General features: G+C 54.0%; 6 protein-coding genes across 6 annotated transcripts; 3 read left to right on the plus strand and 3 right to left on the minus strand.

The window, feature by feature from the left end:
- Positions 1–207: 207 nt before the first annotated feature.
- MAA_08132 (uncharacterized protein) lies at positions 208–1,090 on the minus strand (the record flags this gene model as incomplete). The annotated part of the gene is made up of 2 exons (XM_007826130.1): positions 208–775; positions 837–1,090. 2 exons carry the CDS (start codon positions 1,088–1,090, stop codon positions 208–210), a joined length of 822 nt encoding a protein of 273 aa, XP_007824321.1.
- Positions 1,091–2,883: 1,793 nt separating this feature from the next.
- Positions 2,884–5,051, plus strand: MAA_08131 (N-terminal binuclear Zn cluster-containing protein; the record flags this gene model as incomplete). The annotated part of the gene is made up of 3 exons (XM_007826129.2): positions 2,884–3,838; positions 3,900–4,320; positions 4,376–5,051. The coding sequence occupies 3 exons, from the start codon at positions 2,884–2,886 to the stop codon at positions 5,049–5,051; spliced, it is 2,052 nt and encodes a 683-aa protein (XP_007824320.2).
- Positions 5,052–5,399: 348 nt separating this feature from the next.
- On the plus strand, positions 5,400–6,446 carry MAA_08130 (uncharacterized protein; the record flags this gene model as incomplete). The annotated part of the gene is made up of 1 exon (XM_007826128.1): positions 5,400–6,446. One exon carries the CDS (start codon positions 5,400–5,402, stop codon positions 6,444–6,446), a length of 1,047 nt encoding a protein of 348 aa, XP_007824319.1.
- A 977-nt stretch (positions 6,447–7,423) lies between these two features.
- MAA_08129 (LMBR1-like membrane protein) lies at positions 7,424–9,202 on the minus strand (the record flags this gene model as incomplete). The annotated part of the gene is made up of 1 exon (XM_007826127.1): positions 7,424–9,202. One exon carries the CDS (start codon positions 9,200–9,202, stop codon positions 7,424–7,426), a length of 1,779 nt encoding a protein of 592 aa, XP_007824318.1.
- Positions 9,203–10,265: 1,063 nt separating this feature from the next.
- On the plus strand, positions 10,266–14,754 carry MAA_08128 (protein CFT1; the record flags this gene model as incomplete). Its single annotated transcript, XM_007826126.1, has 4 exons — positions 10,266–12,342; positions 12,437–12,753; positions 12,802–12,975; positions 13,021–14,754. The coding sequence occupies 4 exons, from the start codon at positions 10,266–10,268 to the stop codon at positions 14,752–14,754; spliced, it is 4,302 nt and encodes a 1,433-aa protein (XP_007824317.1).
- A 95-nt stretch (positions 14,755–14,849) lies between these two features.
- Positions 14,850–15,364, minus strand: MAA_11323 (transcriptional repressor involved in the control of multidrug resistance; the record flags this gene model as incomplete). The annotated part of the gene is made up of 3 exons (XM_011413311.1): positions 14,850–14,986; positions 15,050–15,270; positions 15,333–15,364. The coding sequence occupies 3 exons, from the start codon at positions 15,362–15,364 to the stop codon at positions 14,850–14,852; spliced, it is 390 nt and encodes a 129-aa protein (XP_011411613.1).
- Positions 15,365–16,728: the final 1,364 nt, after the last annotated feature.

Here is a 16,728-nt window from a genome sequence, read left to right on the forward strand (position 1 = left end):
CGTCTGAAATCCCTGTAAACGCTGTCCCAGCAGTGCTGACGCTCAGCAACGCAAAATACTATATATCTGGAAGAAGAAGAAAAAACACTGACATCTCTAATGCCGCTGGGTATCATTTGACCACAACCTGTCATCAAGAATCGTACAAATGCTACCAACAAGGGCGAGCTTGTTGAAGCGGAACAAACAGAGCTGTCGCATCACAGCTTAGGCAAGGCAGATGGCAGCGATAACACAAACCACAGCGGGCCACAGGCCAGCAGCTTCAACCAAACTTTTCATGCCAACACCAACACCAGCGCCTTCATCTGGACCATCCACAGTGGTGCCGTTGGGAAGGGTTCCATTGACGAGGAGCGTCTTTTGACCTTTGTAATCCCCGACGTTGATGATAGACTTGTTGAGAGCATCGTAAGTGCCGTTGCCGACAAGTTCTGTCATTGTGCTGTTGTTCTCATCACAGCCGCATACTTCATACGTGCCACAAGCGCAAACAACAGGAAGACTCTCTTCTTTGTTGGTGGTGGCGTTGTGGAAGACATAGTGGTTATGGTAAGGGTATAGATACGCCCCGTAAAGCCAACGGCCAGGCCAGAAGAGGAGAGCTCCGGCTGCAAGGCCAATGGCAGCACCACCGAGGGGTGAAATGCCACCAGATCTGTAGGGCCTTGCCGCACCTCCGCCGTAGTAGGAACCGCCGCCAAATGCACGAGGAGGTCCCGAACCTCCCCGCGAGGTGCCACCAGCATTGGAGCCAGGGGCGGTATTTCCACGCCTGAAGCAACAATTGTAAGTATCTCAGCCGTGGTAGCGATTCGTTGGGGTACAGCACTTACGATCCACCACCTGAGCCGGAGCCACGACTACCACTGCCGCTGCTCCCACTGCTTCCACTACTGCCTCCTCGCGAGCCGCCGCTGCTTCCGCCACTACTTCCTCCTCGACCGCCGCCACCGCCACCACCTTTTCGCTTGAACAAGTCGTCGCCTTGCGTGACGTCTTCTATTCTAACGGCATGTTGAGGTTCAATAACGTTTGCGGCAGTACTGGACAGCAGTATCGCTGCAAGGAATGTGAAGTCGAACCGCATGTTGAGTGTATATATGGGTGGGTCACCAGATGCGACCGATTGCCGGGGGCAAATGCCAGCGAAGGTCGACTTGGAGGCCCGCGCAGACGTATGTATGCAGGGCCTAGAGGGAAACCAAAAGCGACCGCACTGGGTTTATCGGGTTGTCGGGTCGTCAGTGATGATGCAAAAGTGTATTGTGACAAAATGCTGATTGCTGCAAAGAGTACGGAGTGTAAACTGTGGATAAAGAAATGTGAACTTGAGGCAGCCAGGGGAGGCCAGTGCCTTTAATAGCAATGATTTTAGTCTGGGTAAGATGGGGAAGGAGTAATGGGACTAGCGAGCGTGTTGTCTTGGCGTTGGTTTGATGTTCCTCACTCCGACAAGCCGGAACGATGAATGCACCCTCGCTGTGGCGTCCTCTGGACGTCATCAATTGCCATTTGGATGCTCTCGATCCGCCAACAGTGGCTGAACAGGGGCTGACCGGGGCACATGCATGCATGTGCAACATCCGTGCCGCTAAACACTGGGACGCTGAATGGTGTGGCTGGTACGCATTTCATTTTGTACTCTGGTTGATTTGAGCAAACATTGAAAGGACTGGAGTACGGAGTACGTGTGCAAGGATCCGGATGGTGGGCTCCGGCACAACTGGCTGCATCATGACTTTGTTCGTTCCTTTACCACTAGAAAGCGACATCCATATCCTTTGTGACGCCAGGCCTTTTGTGATATACATACGTAGTTGCAACCACAAAATGACTGGCGATCGAAGTCCTTTGTGAGTAGTCCCCTCTCCGTATTACAGCTGGAGTACGCTCGGCTTGCTTTGCCATAGTCGCTGTCCTTTCATTTTGACAGCGTCTGAATGAAATGTGGGCAATGGAAATCAGCTAAAAGTATTCAGGGTCTTGCCAAGACGGACGAAATCCTTAATCAAGAGCACAAAGTACCTAGCATCTTGACATGTTTACCAAAATACGGAGTACTCGAACAATGAATGAACAGACGGCCATGTTCAGTCCAGCGCCTGCGCCCTGGCGCTGCACCTCATCGCTTTGGAATCTTCCATTTGTTCTGCAGAATCACGCACTCCACATGGCTTAAGGTTGTGAGGCGCAGCCTCCACAAGCTCAGTGCCTTGGAGAGAGCCTCACCCCAGCAAACCTGCATGTGGCCGTACTCGGCACCGAAGACGACATTGGACCTGACCATCACAAGCCATTCGCCATCACCAAAGCGTCTGGACTCGCTGCCTAGTGGGCATCGCAAAACCCGTGATCTGCTTCGCCTGCGGCTAGGCGCCACTGGGCGTTTGACTGAGGAAACAACCAGTTGACGTTTTAATGCCCATCACTAGGACGTTAGGATGAGCCACCTATGGAGAGCTCATGTAGCTGTCGAAGGCGCGATCGGTTTCGACGCTACTTGGATTGTGCCACGGCTTCAATCTCTTGCACAGCGACTGTGATCATGCAGGCTACAAGAAAGGGCAACAAAACATAGATGCGACAAAATGCACCCCAGTTTGCCAATGTGGCCAAAAGTTACAAGCACTCTGGCAACATAAATCTTGTCGCATCACAAGCCTCACTCGCACCAGACAACTTGGACATCGTTAAGCCGAGAGCCGAGCGCCGAGCGCCGAGCACCGACTTACACCATTCGTCTTCCAAAGCCACCTGCGATGCCGCTCTGCCATGATTCACACTTGACCAATCGAACAAGGAACGAGCCGTGCCGATTTATCCTCAGCATTCAAAAACATGCTGTAGAATGCCAGCAGCATATTGTGCCGCCGCCCTCAAATGACATCTGTTCCTGAACCCAGCCGCCTCGACGGCGCTCAAGGGAGTGCTCCACGTCGTCGCAACGGCCGTCAGCAGGCGTGTGAACCATGTCGCAAGCGCAAGGTAGCGTGCGACCATCAATTGCCCGTCTGTTCGAGGTGCCGGCGCGGAAATATCATGGACTCGTGCATATACGTCATTGACCAGCCGCCGCAAAAGCGGCTCAAGTTTACGCCCCCTGCTTCGCCCTCACCACGCCTTGCCACGCAGCCGCCGACTGAGCTCCCGCGCGACTTCTCACCTCAGCCTGACAATAACGTGGGATATCTGGGGGCCACCAGCTTTTCCGCCGTCTTCCAGGATACCCAGACTGTCTTGCCGCAGAGTGCACGAACCCCGGAGCAAGCCGAGGACCTGCAGTTTGCCTTGTTCGAAGAACACCCGTCCTCTAGGTCACTGAGCATTCTGCGGTCCATCCCAGATCGTGCGACCTGCAGTGCCTTGTTTAAGCTTTATGTAAATCCAATTGACGGGTGGTGTCGGCTTGCGGCACAGATATTGAACGAGAGCCTATGGATCACGTTTGGCGATGTGCTCGAGGGCACGAGGACGCAGGACAACCTGACAACCATGGCTAAGATTCTGTGTCGGAACAGCTCGATACCACTCCGGGAAGAGCACACAGATCCAATCGCGTGGCTGCGGTCATTTTCCGGCCAAAAGATGCGGTGGGAGTCGCTTGGGCTCCTGTTTTGCTACTGGGCACTGGGCACAAAATCGCTCCCCGAGAATGCTGAGCTCCGCGAGACCCAGCAACTGCGTGATACTGATCGACGGAGACTGCTCAACAAGTATACGCTCGGTGCGGGCATGTGCGTGGATATATGCAAGAATGGCTCCACGGCCAATTCATTGCTTGCGATCCTACTGTACAGATACGGCATTATTCAGTCCATCATCAGCGGCGATGCAAGTACGTCTGTTTTTTTTCCTCTTCACGCTTTTCACCACCATGTAAGCTGACTGGTCAATAGGCATTCAGTTCTGGAGAATCCACGGGGAGCTTGCCGCTCTGACTAGCTTCCTTGGTTTACACGTCACGCCGCCTTCCATGATCAATGACCACTCCATCAGCTCGGAGATGAAGCGTCGGCTTTACAGCATGATCTTCAAGAGCGACAAAGTCGTTGCTACATTTACCGGCCGGCCTCCGCTCATTGGCAGCAGGTTTGCCACGACACCGCTGCCGCTAGATGTCAGCGACGAGGAGTTGCTAAACAGCGACGGCAACTCGCTGGCCAACAGTCCCAATGTTGACGAGCACGGGTGGAACAACAGGGGCAAGATTTTCTCCGGGACCATGATGAGAGCCAAGATGATACTGACTCTGATCAAGGAGCAGATTTTGGAAATCGCGCTCCAGATCACGCCGAGTGGTGATACAGACCAAGTCTTGTAAGTGGCGGTCGTGTACCCATCGGCATGTCCTCCTGGCTAACTCCAGCACCAGAAACGACTTGCGGAGGAGAGAGCTGGAGGCCCTAGACCGGTTCCCCAAAGTCCTCATCTACCGCGACACGGATATAAATGATCCAGACACGGACGGGCCTACCCTGTACTGCCGCGTCATGATCCGCCTCGACCACCTCCAAAACATGTTCTTCATCGAGCGTCTCCTCAGCAAAGGCAGCTCCGTGCTCGGCTCCGAAATCATCGACATCAGCTTCGAAATGATCTCTCTGACACTCATATTCTGGACGCACCAGGAAAAGTTATTCGGCGTGTCGGGCGACTCCGAATGGCTACTGATGTGCTATGCCGCGCCGGCCGCCGGTATTCTTTGCATGGAATTGCTCCGTGGTCGGGGCTCAGTAGCAACCACCCCGAGCCGCAGTAGTAGCACCAACCCCCCGATTACGAGGTCGCGCTTGATCCAGCAACTCAGTCTGCTGGTTGGATTTCTGGACTGGGTTGGTCCCATGGCTCCCAACACGGAGAGCTGCAGCAGTGTGAAGAAGGCGGTGCGGCACGTTTTAGACCAGGCTTTGAATGAGGGCGCGCCGCAGGTCACCGCGCCGATGGACTGGGTTGGTGATTTTGGAGTCGGGTTTTCGGGAGACATGAATGACTTTTTTAATTTTGAACTTCTGCACACCTTTGATTGGTTGCGGCCTGATGGGCAGTGATTGGAGTTGGAGGGAACGATACCATGATGAGTGATGAGACCAGGTTTGTGTTATTCATTAGACTTTAGATCATTTTATAGAGAAATTGTTGCCAAGCCGTACCTATGTGTAGTGGTGATGCTATGGATGTAAATGCAAGGCTGCAGATGGACTCCAGATGCCAATCCCCACTCCCAGTTGCGCATTTTCACTCAGACGTGTGGCTGCGCAACCTTGAACCTACTCACCTGACCTGCTGCTCACCTCATCTCAAACGACAGCCCGGAGCCTTCACAAAAGGCACAAAGTCTCGTCTACAGACGCTAGGAGGGTTATTCCCAGACGCATCCAGGGTGCAAACAAGTCCACATGTCTGATGACGTCGATAACTCACTCCTCTCGAGGCTTCAAGCCCTCCGCGGTGAGGGCGGATCGCCCAAAATCCCAGCATCAAATCCGTACGGCACATCGCCCCTCGTCCATTTCAATAGTGTCAAAATGCGGACCACTAACATCCATAGTATAAAATTCGACGTCATTGAGCGAGCCAAGACGCCAACAAAGGGGGACATGCTCGCCGCCCGACTCAAGAATCTCCGCAGCCAGGCAGATGGACCTATCTCGCCAGCGTCTGCCAAAACCACAGAGCGGGCCACAACACAAACAGCAGATGCGCCAGGTTCAAAAAAGACCCCAACCAGCGAGGACGATGTAGACGCCCTCTTTGAAACAGACGACAGGGCACTAGAGGAGATGCTCGCGGACCTTGACAACCCTGTTACCCCCGAACCCGAGTCCAAGGACGAACATGTCCACGCCCTCCTGGAGCAATTATCAGCCCAAATACCCAAGGACCCCGACGGCAACAAGGCAAAGCAAGCAGCCGACTCGGATGACTCGGACGGGGAGCAAATGGCGCAAGAGGTGGACGACGTACTTGCCCGGCTCAAAGACGAAATACAAGTCGAAGCGCAGGACGGCAAACAGGGCCAAGAACCACCACCACAAGGAGAGACAGACATTGCCTTGCCGTCGGTTCCTGCAAACCCGGACCTCCCGCAAGACACGTCGCCCAAGCCCCGAGGACTAGACGACATCACCGCACGCATGGCCGCCCTCCTCGCCCCCACGGCACAAGACGACCTCCCCTCGGTGCCCACGTCAAAACCATCCAAGCGCGCAAACAAGCTGACGAGCAGGACGAGCTACACAGACGACGACGCCGAGTCTTGGTGCACGGTGTGCCTGGAGGACGCCACGCTCCGGTGCCTAGGGTGCGACGGAGACGTCTACTGCGCCCGGTGCTGGAGGGAGATGCACGTCGGGCCGGCGGCCGCGTGGGACGAACGGAGCCACAAGGCGGTGCAGTTCACGAGGGACGGCGGCAAGGAGGGCAAGATTGCGCTGGGGGCCTAGTAGGATTTGCTGGAAACTACCAGACCGGACCGGACAGCACAAGACGGCCACCAGATGTTGCTCAAACCCGCTGCCGGCGCACTCGCCGGGACGGAATCCTCAAAGGGGCAATCTGCTGCTCGGAGAGCACGCCGGGCTTTTGTCCCGCCATGTCCGTCGTATAACCGCAGCCGGTCTGTGTTTCTGTGCTTCTTGAACAGGCGGCCGGTTGTGTTATTACCCCCGGCATCCCTATTCTACTGTACGTGGTCTAGGACGATACAGACGCCGCGATTATACTGGTGGGTGTAGCCAGGGGACGGGATGCCAGAGTGGTCGAAGCGCGGCAGCACCCGGTTCCATCTATGCGACCGGAAGGATTTGCACAAAGCCGGCGATATGCTCGCCCGCCAGGGTGTTTGCTCCAAATAGCGAGGGAAACGGCGGGATCCGTGTCTGTACATTTTGCTAGTGTATCTACTTTCACTATACGCCAGATGGTCCTGGAACCATTTCATACCCCCAACTCGCAATGTAGTCTTGGACTCGTTGGACCCCTGGCGAGCCATTTCCTTCATGACAGGCTTCCCGCCATGGTTCCAGAAGTTGCGGCGCGGTAGTTGTACCGGCATAGGCTCGTCGTCGCCGACACCCCCGAGGCCTGTAGTCTACGACAAAGGACTGTTTATCAAGCAGACCAGGGCACAACACACACACACACACACACAAGAACATCAAGTTCTTGCCTTTCCAGGAAACAAAGCGACAAAACTGGCCGCGGCACAAGCTAGGGCTCAAAGGACTCATCGAGCCTTGTTGCTACATGACCATAATTCACAAAGTCTCCTACAGCTACTCCTGTCTCCGCCATCAGTGCCAATAATAAATCAATTCAACTCCAGCTTGCCTATCTGTGCTTTCCCAAACCTAAAACGTATGCTGCCTAACCCTACTTCTTAAATTGAAAAAAAAAAAAAAACAACAACCCAAAACTTCATTTACGCTCTCGAGTTGCCACTGCTCCCATTCCGAGTCGATCCATATGCTGGACTCCTACGCACATCCTCCCACGTGGCGTTGAGGCGTCTCCCCGTAGCAGCCAACAGGCCTTCCTCCTCGGCATCCTCGGCATCCTCATCCAGCTCGGCGATATTTACTCTTGGGCTGCGCACAATGGCTGTTGCGAACACGATCAAAAATACGGCCAAAAAGGCAAACTGGGCCCAGAAATCGACAATGCCAAAGAATGGCCACGTCATGGTAATGCGGTTCAGGAATGTAGACATGACGGATGGCGTGCAAATATCCTTGGCGTGCTTGAAGTCGAGCTGCTCCGAGCAAGGACGCACAAGATCTGGCTGGCCTTTGCAAGAGGGCTGTGCGCCCGGGTACTCGGGCTTGTTGGAGCAGAATGTCTGCGTGCCATATATGGAGTACTGTGGCGCCATGAACATGCCGACGGCATAGTTGATGGCGAGGACGGCGAGCGTGAGCATGACGGTGGCGATGAGCAGCGCCTGGGGGGCAGTTCTGCCGCGACGGATTTGGAAGATGCGGATCCAGAGGAAGCGGATGCCGACGGTGGCGATGCCCGAGATGGTGCTGCTAAAGAGAAAGAGGATCAACAGCGCCATGAGGACATAGTCGATGGGAAAGACGCGGGCGAGCTTGACAAAGACCCAGTTGAGGGGCTGGAAGATGTGAATGTTGCCGAGGATGTAGCCGCAGCGTTGCTTGCATACCGAGTTTTTGGCCTTGTCGATGCCCGTGATGAGCATGGATACCCATATAAGCAGCGAGGTGGCCAGGAGAAGGATGCCGCAGAGCATCTTGAGTGGCCGCAATAGAGCACAGAGTCTGAGCCAAGCTTGATATACTCTGCTCTTGCCTTCGCCCTGTGCTTCGGCAGCAAGGCGTTCGCGACGCACCAGCGTCTGCTCTTCTCTAATGAGCGCATCAAGCTCACGACGGTCCTTGCGGGACATTCCGTCTTGGCGGCCGGAATTGCGCATCTCAAGCTGGCGCTGCCTTTCGCGGTTTTGCTCCAGCTGAGAAGCTGTGGTTGCCGAGAGCTGAGGCGCCGACATGGAGGGCGCGGATTTGATAAAGGCAATGGGCATCAGGGCCAGGCCCGAACCCGTGTAGACGACGTACAGGAGAGTTCCCAATGTGATCAGCAGGCCCAGGGCAAAAGTAAGGGCCTTTTCTGCATGATTCCGTGCAATTAGATCCTTGAAGTAGTCCAAGTCCCAGTGTGCCTTGGACGAGTCCCCTGGAGACGGCATGAAGAAGCCCAGCAGGAACAGCACGACGACCAAGGCAACAAAGAACAATGTGTACTTGCACGCAGCCCAGAATCGGCTGTGCCATGTCCTTCCTTGCTCCTCAAACTCGATCTCGTCATACTCCTCGTACCAAAAGTAGGCAAAGGGAATGACGACCAGACATAGCAAGGCGTCGGCGCTATACAAGCAGTAGTAGACGATCTTGAGGGTAAGTAGGATGCTGTTCACTCTCTCGGGAGTGGCCCAATCCTTCTTGGCGCCTTGCGAGACGGAGTTGGTGGCGGAGACGAGGGCGATGTCGACGGGCAGCAGCAGGACGGTGGCGAGCAGGGAGGTGAGAGTGACGATGGCTACGATGCTTACCACGGCGGAACGGTCGCGCGGGGTTTGCCATGTAAAGGTTGTGATGATGGCTGCGAGGAAGCAGAGGACGACGACTATGGCGTATGTGGTCCAGATCAAGCTGGTTTGCACGAGACCTGCGTCAGCCATGGTGGACGGTCGGCATTGGTCTGGGAAGACGGCGTCGCGAAGTGGTTCGCTGAATTGGTGGTCGGTTGATATGAATAGATGGCAGATGGAGGCTCGAGGGCGAAGCTGGACGCGAGATGCTGAAGCTGTTGAAGCCGAGCAAAGCGGGAGGCAAAACGGGCGTGACGCAACGTGGGTTGGATTTAATGTTCGGGCTGTCGTGGAGACTCGGTGATGGAGACGTCATGGATACGAGACGGCAGCAAGGAACGGGAACGTGCAACCAGGCGACGGACGGGTAGCCATTTCAGCCGGGGTTCTGGCGCCATGTGATTGGTTAAAGCTCACGCAGGTATTCTGGTACCATGCCTGGTTCTGGGCGCTTTCAGTATTTGTTTCAGTGGAGCTTGCTGCCCTGGGGGCTGAGACATGGTGAGCTGACGGTGCAAGTGATTGATTGCTGGGCAACTGGCATCCCATGTTTCGAGGTCAAAAATTCCGATGTTGAGAGGCGTTTGGGACTAGCATTTGCAGATACAAGGCTATAGTTGGGTCTGAGTATTTGAGCCAAGATGAAATCTGGAGCATTGAGGACGGGAGCTATTCATTCATGTGCGGTTTGAGCTGGGCATGGCATGTGTGCTGTCCCTACTTAAGTACGCCAGTCATCAATTGATAGTACGTCGGTAGTAGGTACTTGCATGTGTGTACTTTTAAGTAGACACCGCTGACATCAATCGATACAAGTTTGTGGGTGCTAAGTACTTTACGCAGCCCCCCTGTTAATGCACATGTGCACGCCAGGCAGGCACCACTTTATTGTTGCCGGCGCGGCTGCGAATTGATCCGCCCAAATCTCAGTGGATCGCGAAGCCTTGGTGCATCCATGCTTGGAGCTCACCAGAGTCACCACCGTGCGCAGCGCACCTTCAAATTCAGCCTTGGCTATTTGCGATCCTCGACATTGCCGCGCAAATACCGTCCATTGCCGCCGCTCCGAAGCCGCACATCCTCGTTCGACTCCCCGGAACCCGGCTGGCTTCATATTTAACTCGCCCGGATGCTGGGATAATGGTCTTGCGCCATGCAGGTGTACACCGAGCTCGTGCCTCCTTCGGCCGTCACACACTCCTTGAGCTTGCCGTTGACTTCTGCCTCTGCCAATAACCTCGTCGTCGCCAAAGGCTCCCTCCTACAGATCTTTTCCACCAGATCAATTCCTGCCGAACTTGATCCTCAAGCCCAAGACGCGCAGTCCTCCGTCAAAGAGGACCATGTACATTTCGACCGCCGCGCCAACGACGACGATGGCCTCGAATCTTCTTTTCTCGGCGGCGAGTCACTCATCGTTCGAGCCGACCCCTCCAACATTACCAAGCTTGTTCTCATCACCGAGATTCCATTAGCAGGGACTGTCATTGGCTTGGCCAGAGTCAAAGTCAAGAATACACCATCTGGAGGTGAAGCCTTGCTCCTGGCTTACAAGGCCGCCAAAATGTGCCTGACAGAGTGGCATCCTCAGAGGCACACACTCGAAACCACATCCATTCATTATTACGAAAAGGACGAATTACAAGGCGCGCCATGGGAGATGTCCTTTGGCGACTACGTCAACTACCTCGAGGCTGATCCTGGCAGCAGATGTGTTGCTTTCAAATTTGGAAGCAGAAACCTGGCCATTTTGCCCTTTACCCAGAGCGAAGAGGATTTGGAAATGGACGATTGGGATGAAGACCTGGACGGGCCTCGTCCCGTCAAGGAGGAGCTGCCTCTGACCAACGGAGACGGCCCGGGAGACCACGACTTGGTCAAATCAAGATACACTCCGTCATTTGTCCTGCGACTACCCCTTTTAGATCCATCGTTACTGCATCCTGTACACCTTGCCTTTTTGCACGAGTATAGGGAACCCACATTTGGCATTTTGTCCTCGATGCAGTCACCATCAGCCGCGCTTGGTATCAAGGACCACCTCACTTACAAGGTCTTTACTCTGGATCTGCAACAAAGAGCATCAACAACTATTCTGTCAGTCACGGGACTTCCACAAGACCTTTTCAGAGTCATGGCCCTTCCCGCTCCCATGGGAGGCGCCTTGCTCGTGGGCGAAAATGAGCTTATCCACATTGATCAGTCTGGCAAACCTAATGGCGTGGCTGTCAACGACATGGCAAAGCAAATGACATCATTCAGCCTAGTGGACCAATCTGAGTTGGGCCTGAGACTGGAGGGCTGTGCCGTTGAACTGTTGGCAAATGATATTGGTGAGCTGCTGTTGATTCTGAATGATGGGCGTCTAGCCATCGTTTGCTTCCACATCGACGGCCGCACCGTGTCTAAAATTTCCATCAGACTGGTTAGTGCTGAATACGGAGGGAATTTGATAAAAAGCCAAGTGTCTTGTATTTCGAAATTAGGCAGCAATACCCTTTTTTTGGGCAGTGAAAGCAATGACTCCATTGTGCTGGGCTGGTCGAGAAAACAGGGCCAAGAGAAGAGAAAGAAGTCGCGACTCTTGGATCCAGACCTTGCTTTGGATGTTGATGATCTCGACCTGGATGATGATGAAGACGACGATCTCTACGGGAACGACGCGAGCCTGGCCAAGCCAAGCCAAACCATCAACGGGGGCTCCAAGCCGGGCGAAGTCAGCTTCCGCATCCAAGATTCTCTTTTGAGTATTGCACCCATTCGCGATGTTGCTTGTGGCGCTCCCGCATTGGTGCCCGACAGCGAGGAAGCAACCTTGTCCAAGGGCGTAACTGCAGAGTTGGAGTTGGCATGCGCCGTTGGGCGAGGGTCCAGCGGTTCAGTGGCAATCCTCAATAGAGAAATCCAACCCAAGGTCATTGGTAGATTTGATTTCCCGGAAGCACGAGGCTTTTGGACCATGTGCGCCAAGAAACCCTTGTCAAAGGGCGCAGCGGTAGCAAGCGACTTCGACACAACTGGACAATACGACAAGTACATGATCGTGGCCAAGGTTGATCTTGACGGCTATGAGACGTCGGATGTATATGCATTGACGGCGGCTGGGTTCGAGACGTTGAAAGATACCGAGTTCGAACCAGCTGCTGGATTTACTGTGGAGGCCGGAACAATGGGCAAGCAGATGCGAATCATTCAGGTTCTCAAATCGGAAGTTCGATGCTATGACGGGGGTATGTTTTATTCCTCTTGCTTCTTCTTTTTCTTTCTCTTTTTTCTTCCTACAGCTGAGCATTGGGAAGTGCGGTGTGTGCTAATTTGAGCCAGATCTTGGATTGAGCCAAATCCTCCCCATGTTGGATGAAGACACAGGGGCGGAACCGCGAGCTACGAGTGCTAGCATAGTCGACCCATATCTGCTTCTGATTCGAGATGATAGTAGCATCTTTATCGCCCAAATACATAGCAACAACGAACTGGAGGAGGTTTTAAAGCCAGATGGAACCCTTAAGTCGACCAAATGGGCCTCAGGATGCCTGTACAATGATACACAGGGGATCTTCCAGAACAATGTCAACGAACAGCAAGCTGATGAGACGGATCGAATCATGATGTTTTTGCTTAGTTCAGTTGGTGCCTTGCATGTAAGTTTCTACATGAAGCTGATTCGGGTGCGTCGCTGACAGACGTAGGTTTACGCACTGCCTGATGTGTCCAGGCCTGTGTTTGTTGCAGAGGCTCTTACTTCGATCCCACCCTTCTTGTCGGCAGCCTTTGTAGCCAGAAAGGGGGCAAGCAAAGAGAGCATTACGGAAATTCTTGTGGCTGATTTGGGCGATGCCATTTCACAGACGCCATACCTGATTGTAAGTGCCTTGGAGTGATTCACATTCAAATACTAACCATGTCAGGTACGACATGCTAGTGATGACTTGACCATCTACGAACCTGTACGATATCAAGCAGAGGGCGACGCTGAGTTGTCAGCCTCTTTGCTTTTCAAAAAATGTGTCAACACATCACTTGCCAAGACGGCTCCAGAGGTATCCGAGGATGACGCAGAACCACCGCGATTCGTGCCACTGCGACGGTGTGCAAATGTGAATGGCTATGGCGCCGTCTTTCTTCCAAATGCCTCACCGAGTTTTGTGCTGAAGAGTAGTCACAGTGAGCCGCGGGTGATGGGCCTGCAAGGCTTGGGCGTTCGAGGAATGAGCACGTTCCACACTGAGGGTTGTGACCGAGGATTCATTTACGTCGACATGGAGGGCATTGCCCGAGTAACGCAGCTTCCAAGTAACGCCAACTTGACCGAATTAGGAGTTTCCGTCAAAAAGATAGCATTGGATGGTGATGTGGGCATGATTTCGTATCACCATCCTACGGGCACTTATGTGGTTGGCTGCACCAAGCTGGAGCAATTTGAACTTCCTCGAGACGATGATTATCACAAAGAATGGGCAAAGGAGACTAGCAACTTTCCGCCAACCATGGCACGAGGCATCCTGAAGCTCATTAACCCAGTAACATGGACGGTAATCCATGAGCTGGAGCTGGAACCTTGCGAATCAATCGAGAGCATGAAGACTCTACACCTTGAGGTGTCAGAAGAAACCAAGGAAAGGAAAATGCTCGTCGCTGTCGGCACAGCGCTGTCCAAGGGGGAGGATCTGCCAACCAGAGGACGAGTGCAGGTGTTTGACATTGTGACGGTGATTCCAGAACCAGGGCGGCCAGAGACAAACAAACGCCTCAAGTTAATCGCCAAGGAGGAAATACCCCGAGGCGGCGTGACGGCCTTGTCGGAAGTTGGGGCGCAGGGATTGATGCTCGTTGCCCAGGGCCAGAAGTGCATGGTCCGCGGTCTCAAGGAGGACGGATCTCTGTTGCCTGTAGCGTTTTTGGACATGAGCTGCCACGTAGCCAGCGTCAAGGAGCTCCCCGGGACAGGCCTCTGCGTCATGGCAGATGTGTTCAAGGGCCTGTGGTTCGCAGGGTATACCGAAGAGCCCTACACGTTCAAGATACTGGGCAAAAGCAGCGGCAAGCTGCCCCTTTTGGCGGCCGACTTCTTACCCGACGGCGAGGACTTGTCCATGGTAGCGGTCGATGCGGAGGGAGACTTGCACATCTTGGAGTTCAACCCGGAGCACCCCAAGTCGCTGCAGGGCCATCTGCTTCTGCACCGGACATCCTTTGCCGTCACACCAAACACACCCTCATCGACACTTCTCCTGCCGCGAACCCACTCCCCATCCTATCCGCAGGCTTCTTCTTCGTCATCGTCACACATGCTTCTGCTGGCCTGTCCCTCGGGCCAGCTTGCCGCGCTCTCCCCCCTCGCCGAATCCACGTACCGGCGCTTATTGTCCGTCACGAATCAGTTGCACCCGGCGATTGTTCCCCACGGCGGCCTTCACAGCAAAGCACACCGGTACCCAGACCAGTCCTCGGTAGCGGTGGGCGTGGAAACGGCAGCCTCGTCGGGCAGGGCCCTGGTCGACGGCACGGTATTAGCCAGATGGAGCGAGTTGGGGGCCGCGAAGCGGACAGACGTCGCGCTGCGAGGAGGCTACGACAGCGTCGCTGATTTACGCGACGACCTGGAAGGTGTGCTTGGGTGGTCTGCAATGGCGTACTTTTAGGGGTGTTCCGACCAAGGCGAGGGGGTCAAGTGTAAATCGAATAGCAGCTGTTGACATTCACATCCTATCTATCCATCTACTGACTTGACTAGATGCTAGCAATTCGTGGCAGTAGTCGTAAACATGAATCCAGTGACGCAGTTGACGGCACTTGGCACTGTTGCACAAACCGTCGTCGTCTGCTGCACCACGTTGGTGGCCTTTGTACACCCGCACGGCAGCGTGAGAATTGCTAATAACACGTCAGTCAGTCAGTCTGTTCTAGCTCCTTCGCAAGACGGGATCCGAAACGTACCGTCGGCAATGCAGCCGCCCAACGGGTCGTACTGGCAGCCCATGGTCCTGTTCCCGTACCACGTGTGCGTGGTCGTGACGCCGCATTCCGAGGGGCCGGGCGTGGTGTGAGGCGGGTTGGCGGTGGTGGGCGTTGTCGTCGGCGCCGGGCAGCCCGGGATGTCGGTGTGACTTGGCCGTGGCTTCGTGCCGGGCGTGACGGCCGAGGCCGAGGCGAGGCAGCTATTTTGCGCTTGTTAGTCTATATGTAGGGGCGGTCGGTGGTTGTTGAGGCTGTCACGCACCCGAGGGCGAGGGCGAGGGCGATTGACTTCATTCTTGGCACTGGGAGGGGTAGAGTTGCTCTGTGTGGTTTGGGATACAAGGGAGCGAAGGGGGTTTATATATTGTCGTGACAGGGCTGGGATCGGGTGATTAGCATCTCGTATACATCCGAGCGCGGGGTGGCGTGAATAGGATTCCTTGAAGCTTAAGTTGGCGCGTGGGGGGCGTGGCTTGCAGGTACGAGGGAGCTGAAAGAGTCGAGTTGGTGTGAATCGGCGGCGCGGGCATTGCCGCTTTTACTCTAGACGCTGGGAGAGTTTGGTAGTTTCGCTAGGTTTATTAGTTTGGGGGTTGCCAACGTTATACCATCTCTTGGCGGGTGCGTTGCTTGATGGAGTTGCTTCATCTTGTCTTCCCGCTTGAGTTGTTGTAGTCTCAGTTGGCTACGCCGTCCTATACGGCCTGACTGGTCTTGGTTCGACCGTTCCTGGAAAGTTCCCATGGGTGATGCCCAAAGTAGAGATGGTAGCTATAGAGAAATAACGGGATTGTCTTGTTTCGGACTGGGGCGCATTGTGGTTAACGGCATATGCCTAGATTGGCAGAGGTCTCGGACTGGCGGGCATTGAGCACACTTACTAACCCTAACCCGACTGCATGTGATGCAGACATCAGGGCCTTGTACCATTGCACTTGGCTCGTAGAAGCACCCGCAAAGCCCTCTTTATCCTGATTCCGGCCATTAAATTCCCTCCGTTCCATTGGCCTTGTTATTCCCGCTGTGGTGTGTTGCGTGATGTAGTGCCCGACCGAGCGGGCCACCGTCGGCCAGATGTTGCAATGCAGGTTATGCAACATCTCAGTTCCTATGGCCTTTGACCGACAGTCTATAATAGACTGTATTCACTCATCATGAAGGATATAACAATATATCATAGTATATTATAATATGTCATGGTATGTTGTAGTATGTCATGGTATGTTGCAGTATATCATGGCATGTTATAGTATGTCATAGTATGTTATAGTATGCCATAATATGTCATAGTATATCATAGTATGTCATAGTATATTGTAGTCTATAGCGGGATAGATAGACACCTGCTTTAGGTCACTACTCCTTGCCTCATTAGTCCACGAGGTCTTTACATGCAAAACTATATGAAACTTGAGCAGACAGAGTAAAAAGAAAAGTATCTTGCCGTTCCTCGTAGGCTCGTAACTTCCTAGTCCATAAATATGAGGCATTGCGCCAGTCACTCGGCAAAACTTGCACGAGATGGTGTTCAATCCCGAACCTCGGGCTCTATTCAACAGCCGAGTCGTCTTATAAAGGAAATGTCGTCTTGTGCAGACTTGAGATTCGTCTAGGCGCCCCGTGCTTGTGCTTGTGCTTGTCTCCACAGCACCGCCCTC

This window comes from Metarhizium robertsii (genome assembly GCF_000187425.2).
Source record: "Metarhizium robertsii ARSEF 23 chromosome Unknown MAA_Scf_6, whole genome shotgun sequence".
Classification (NCBI taxonomy): Eukaryota; Fungi; Ascomycota; class Sordariomycetes; order Hypocreales; family Clavicipitaceae; genus Metarhizium; species Metarhizium robertsii.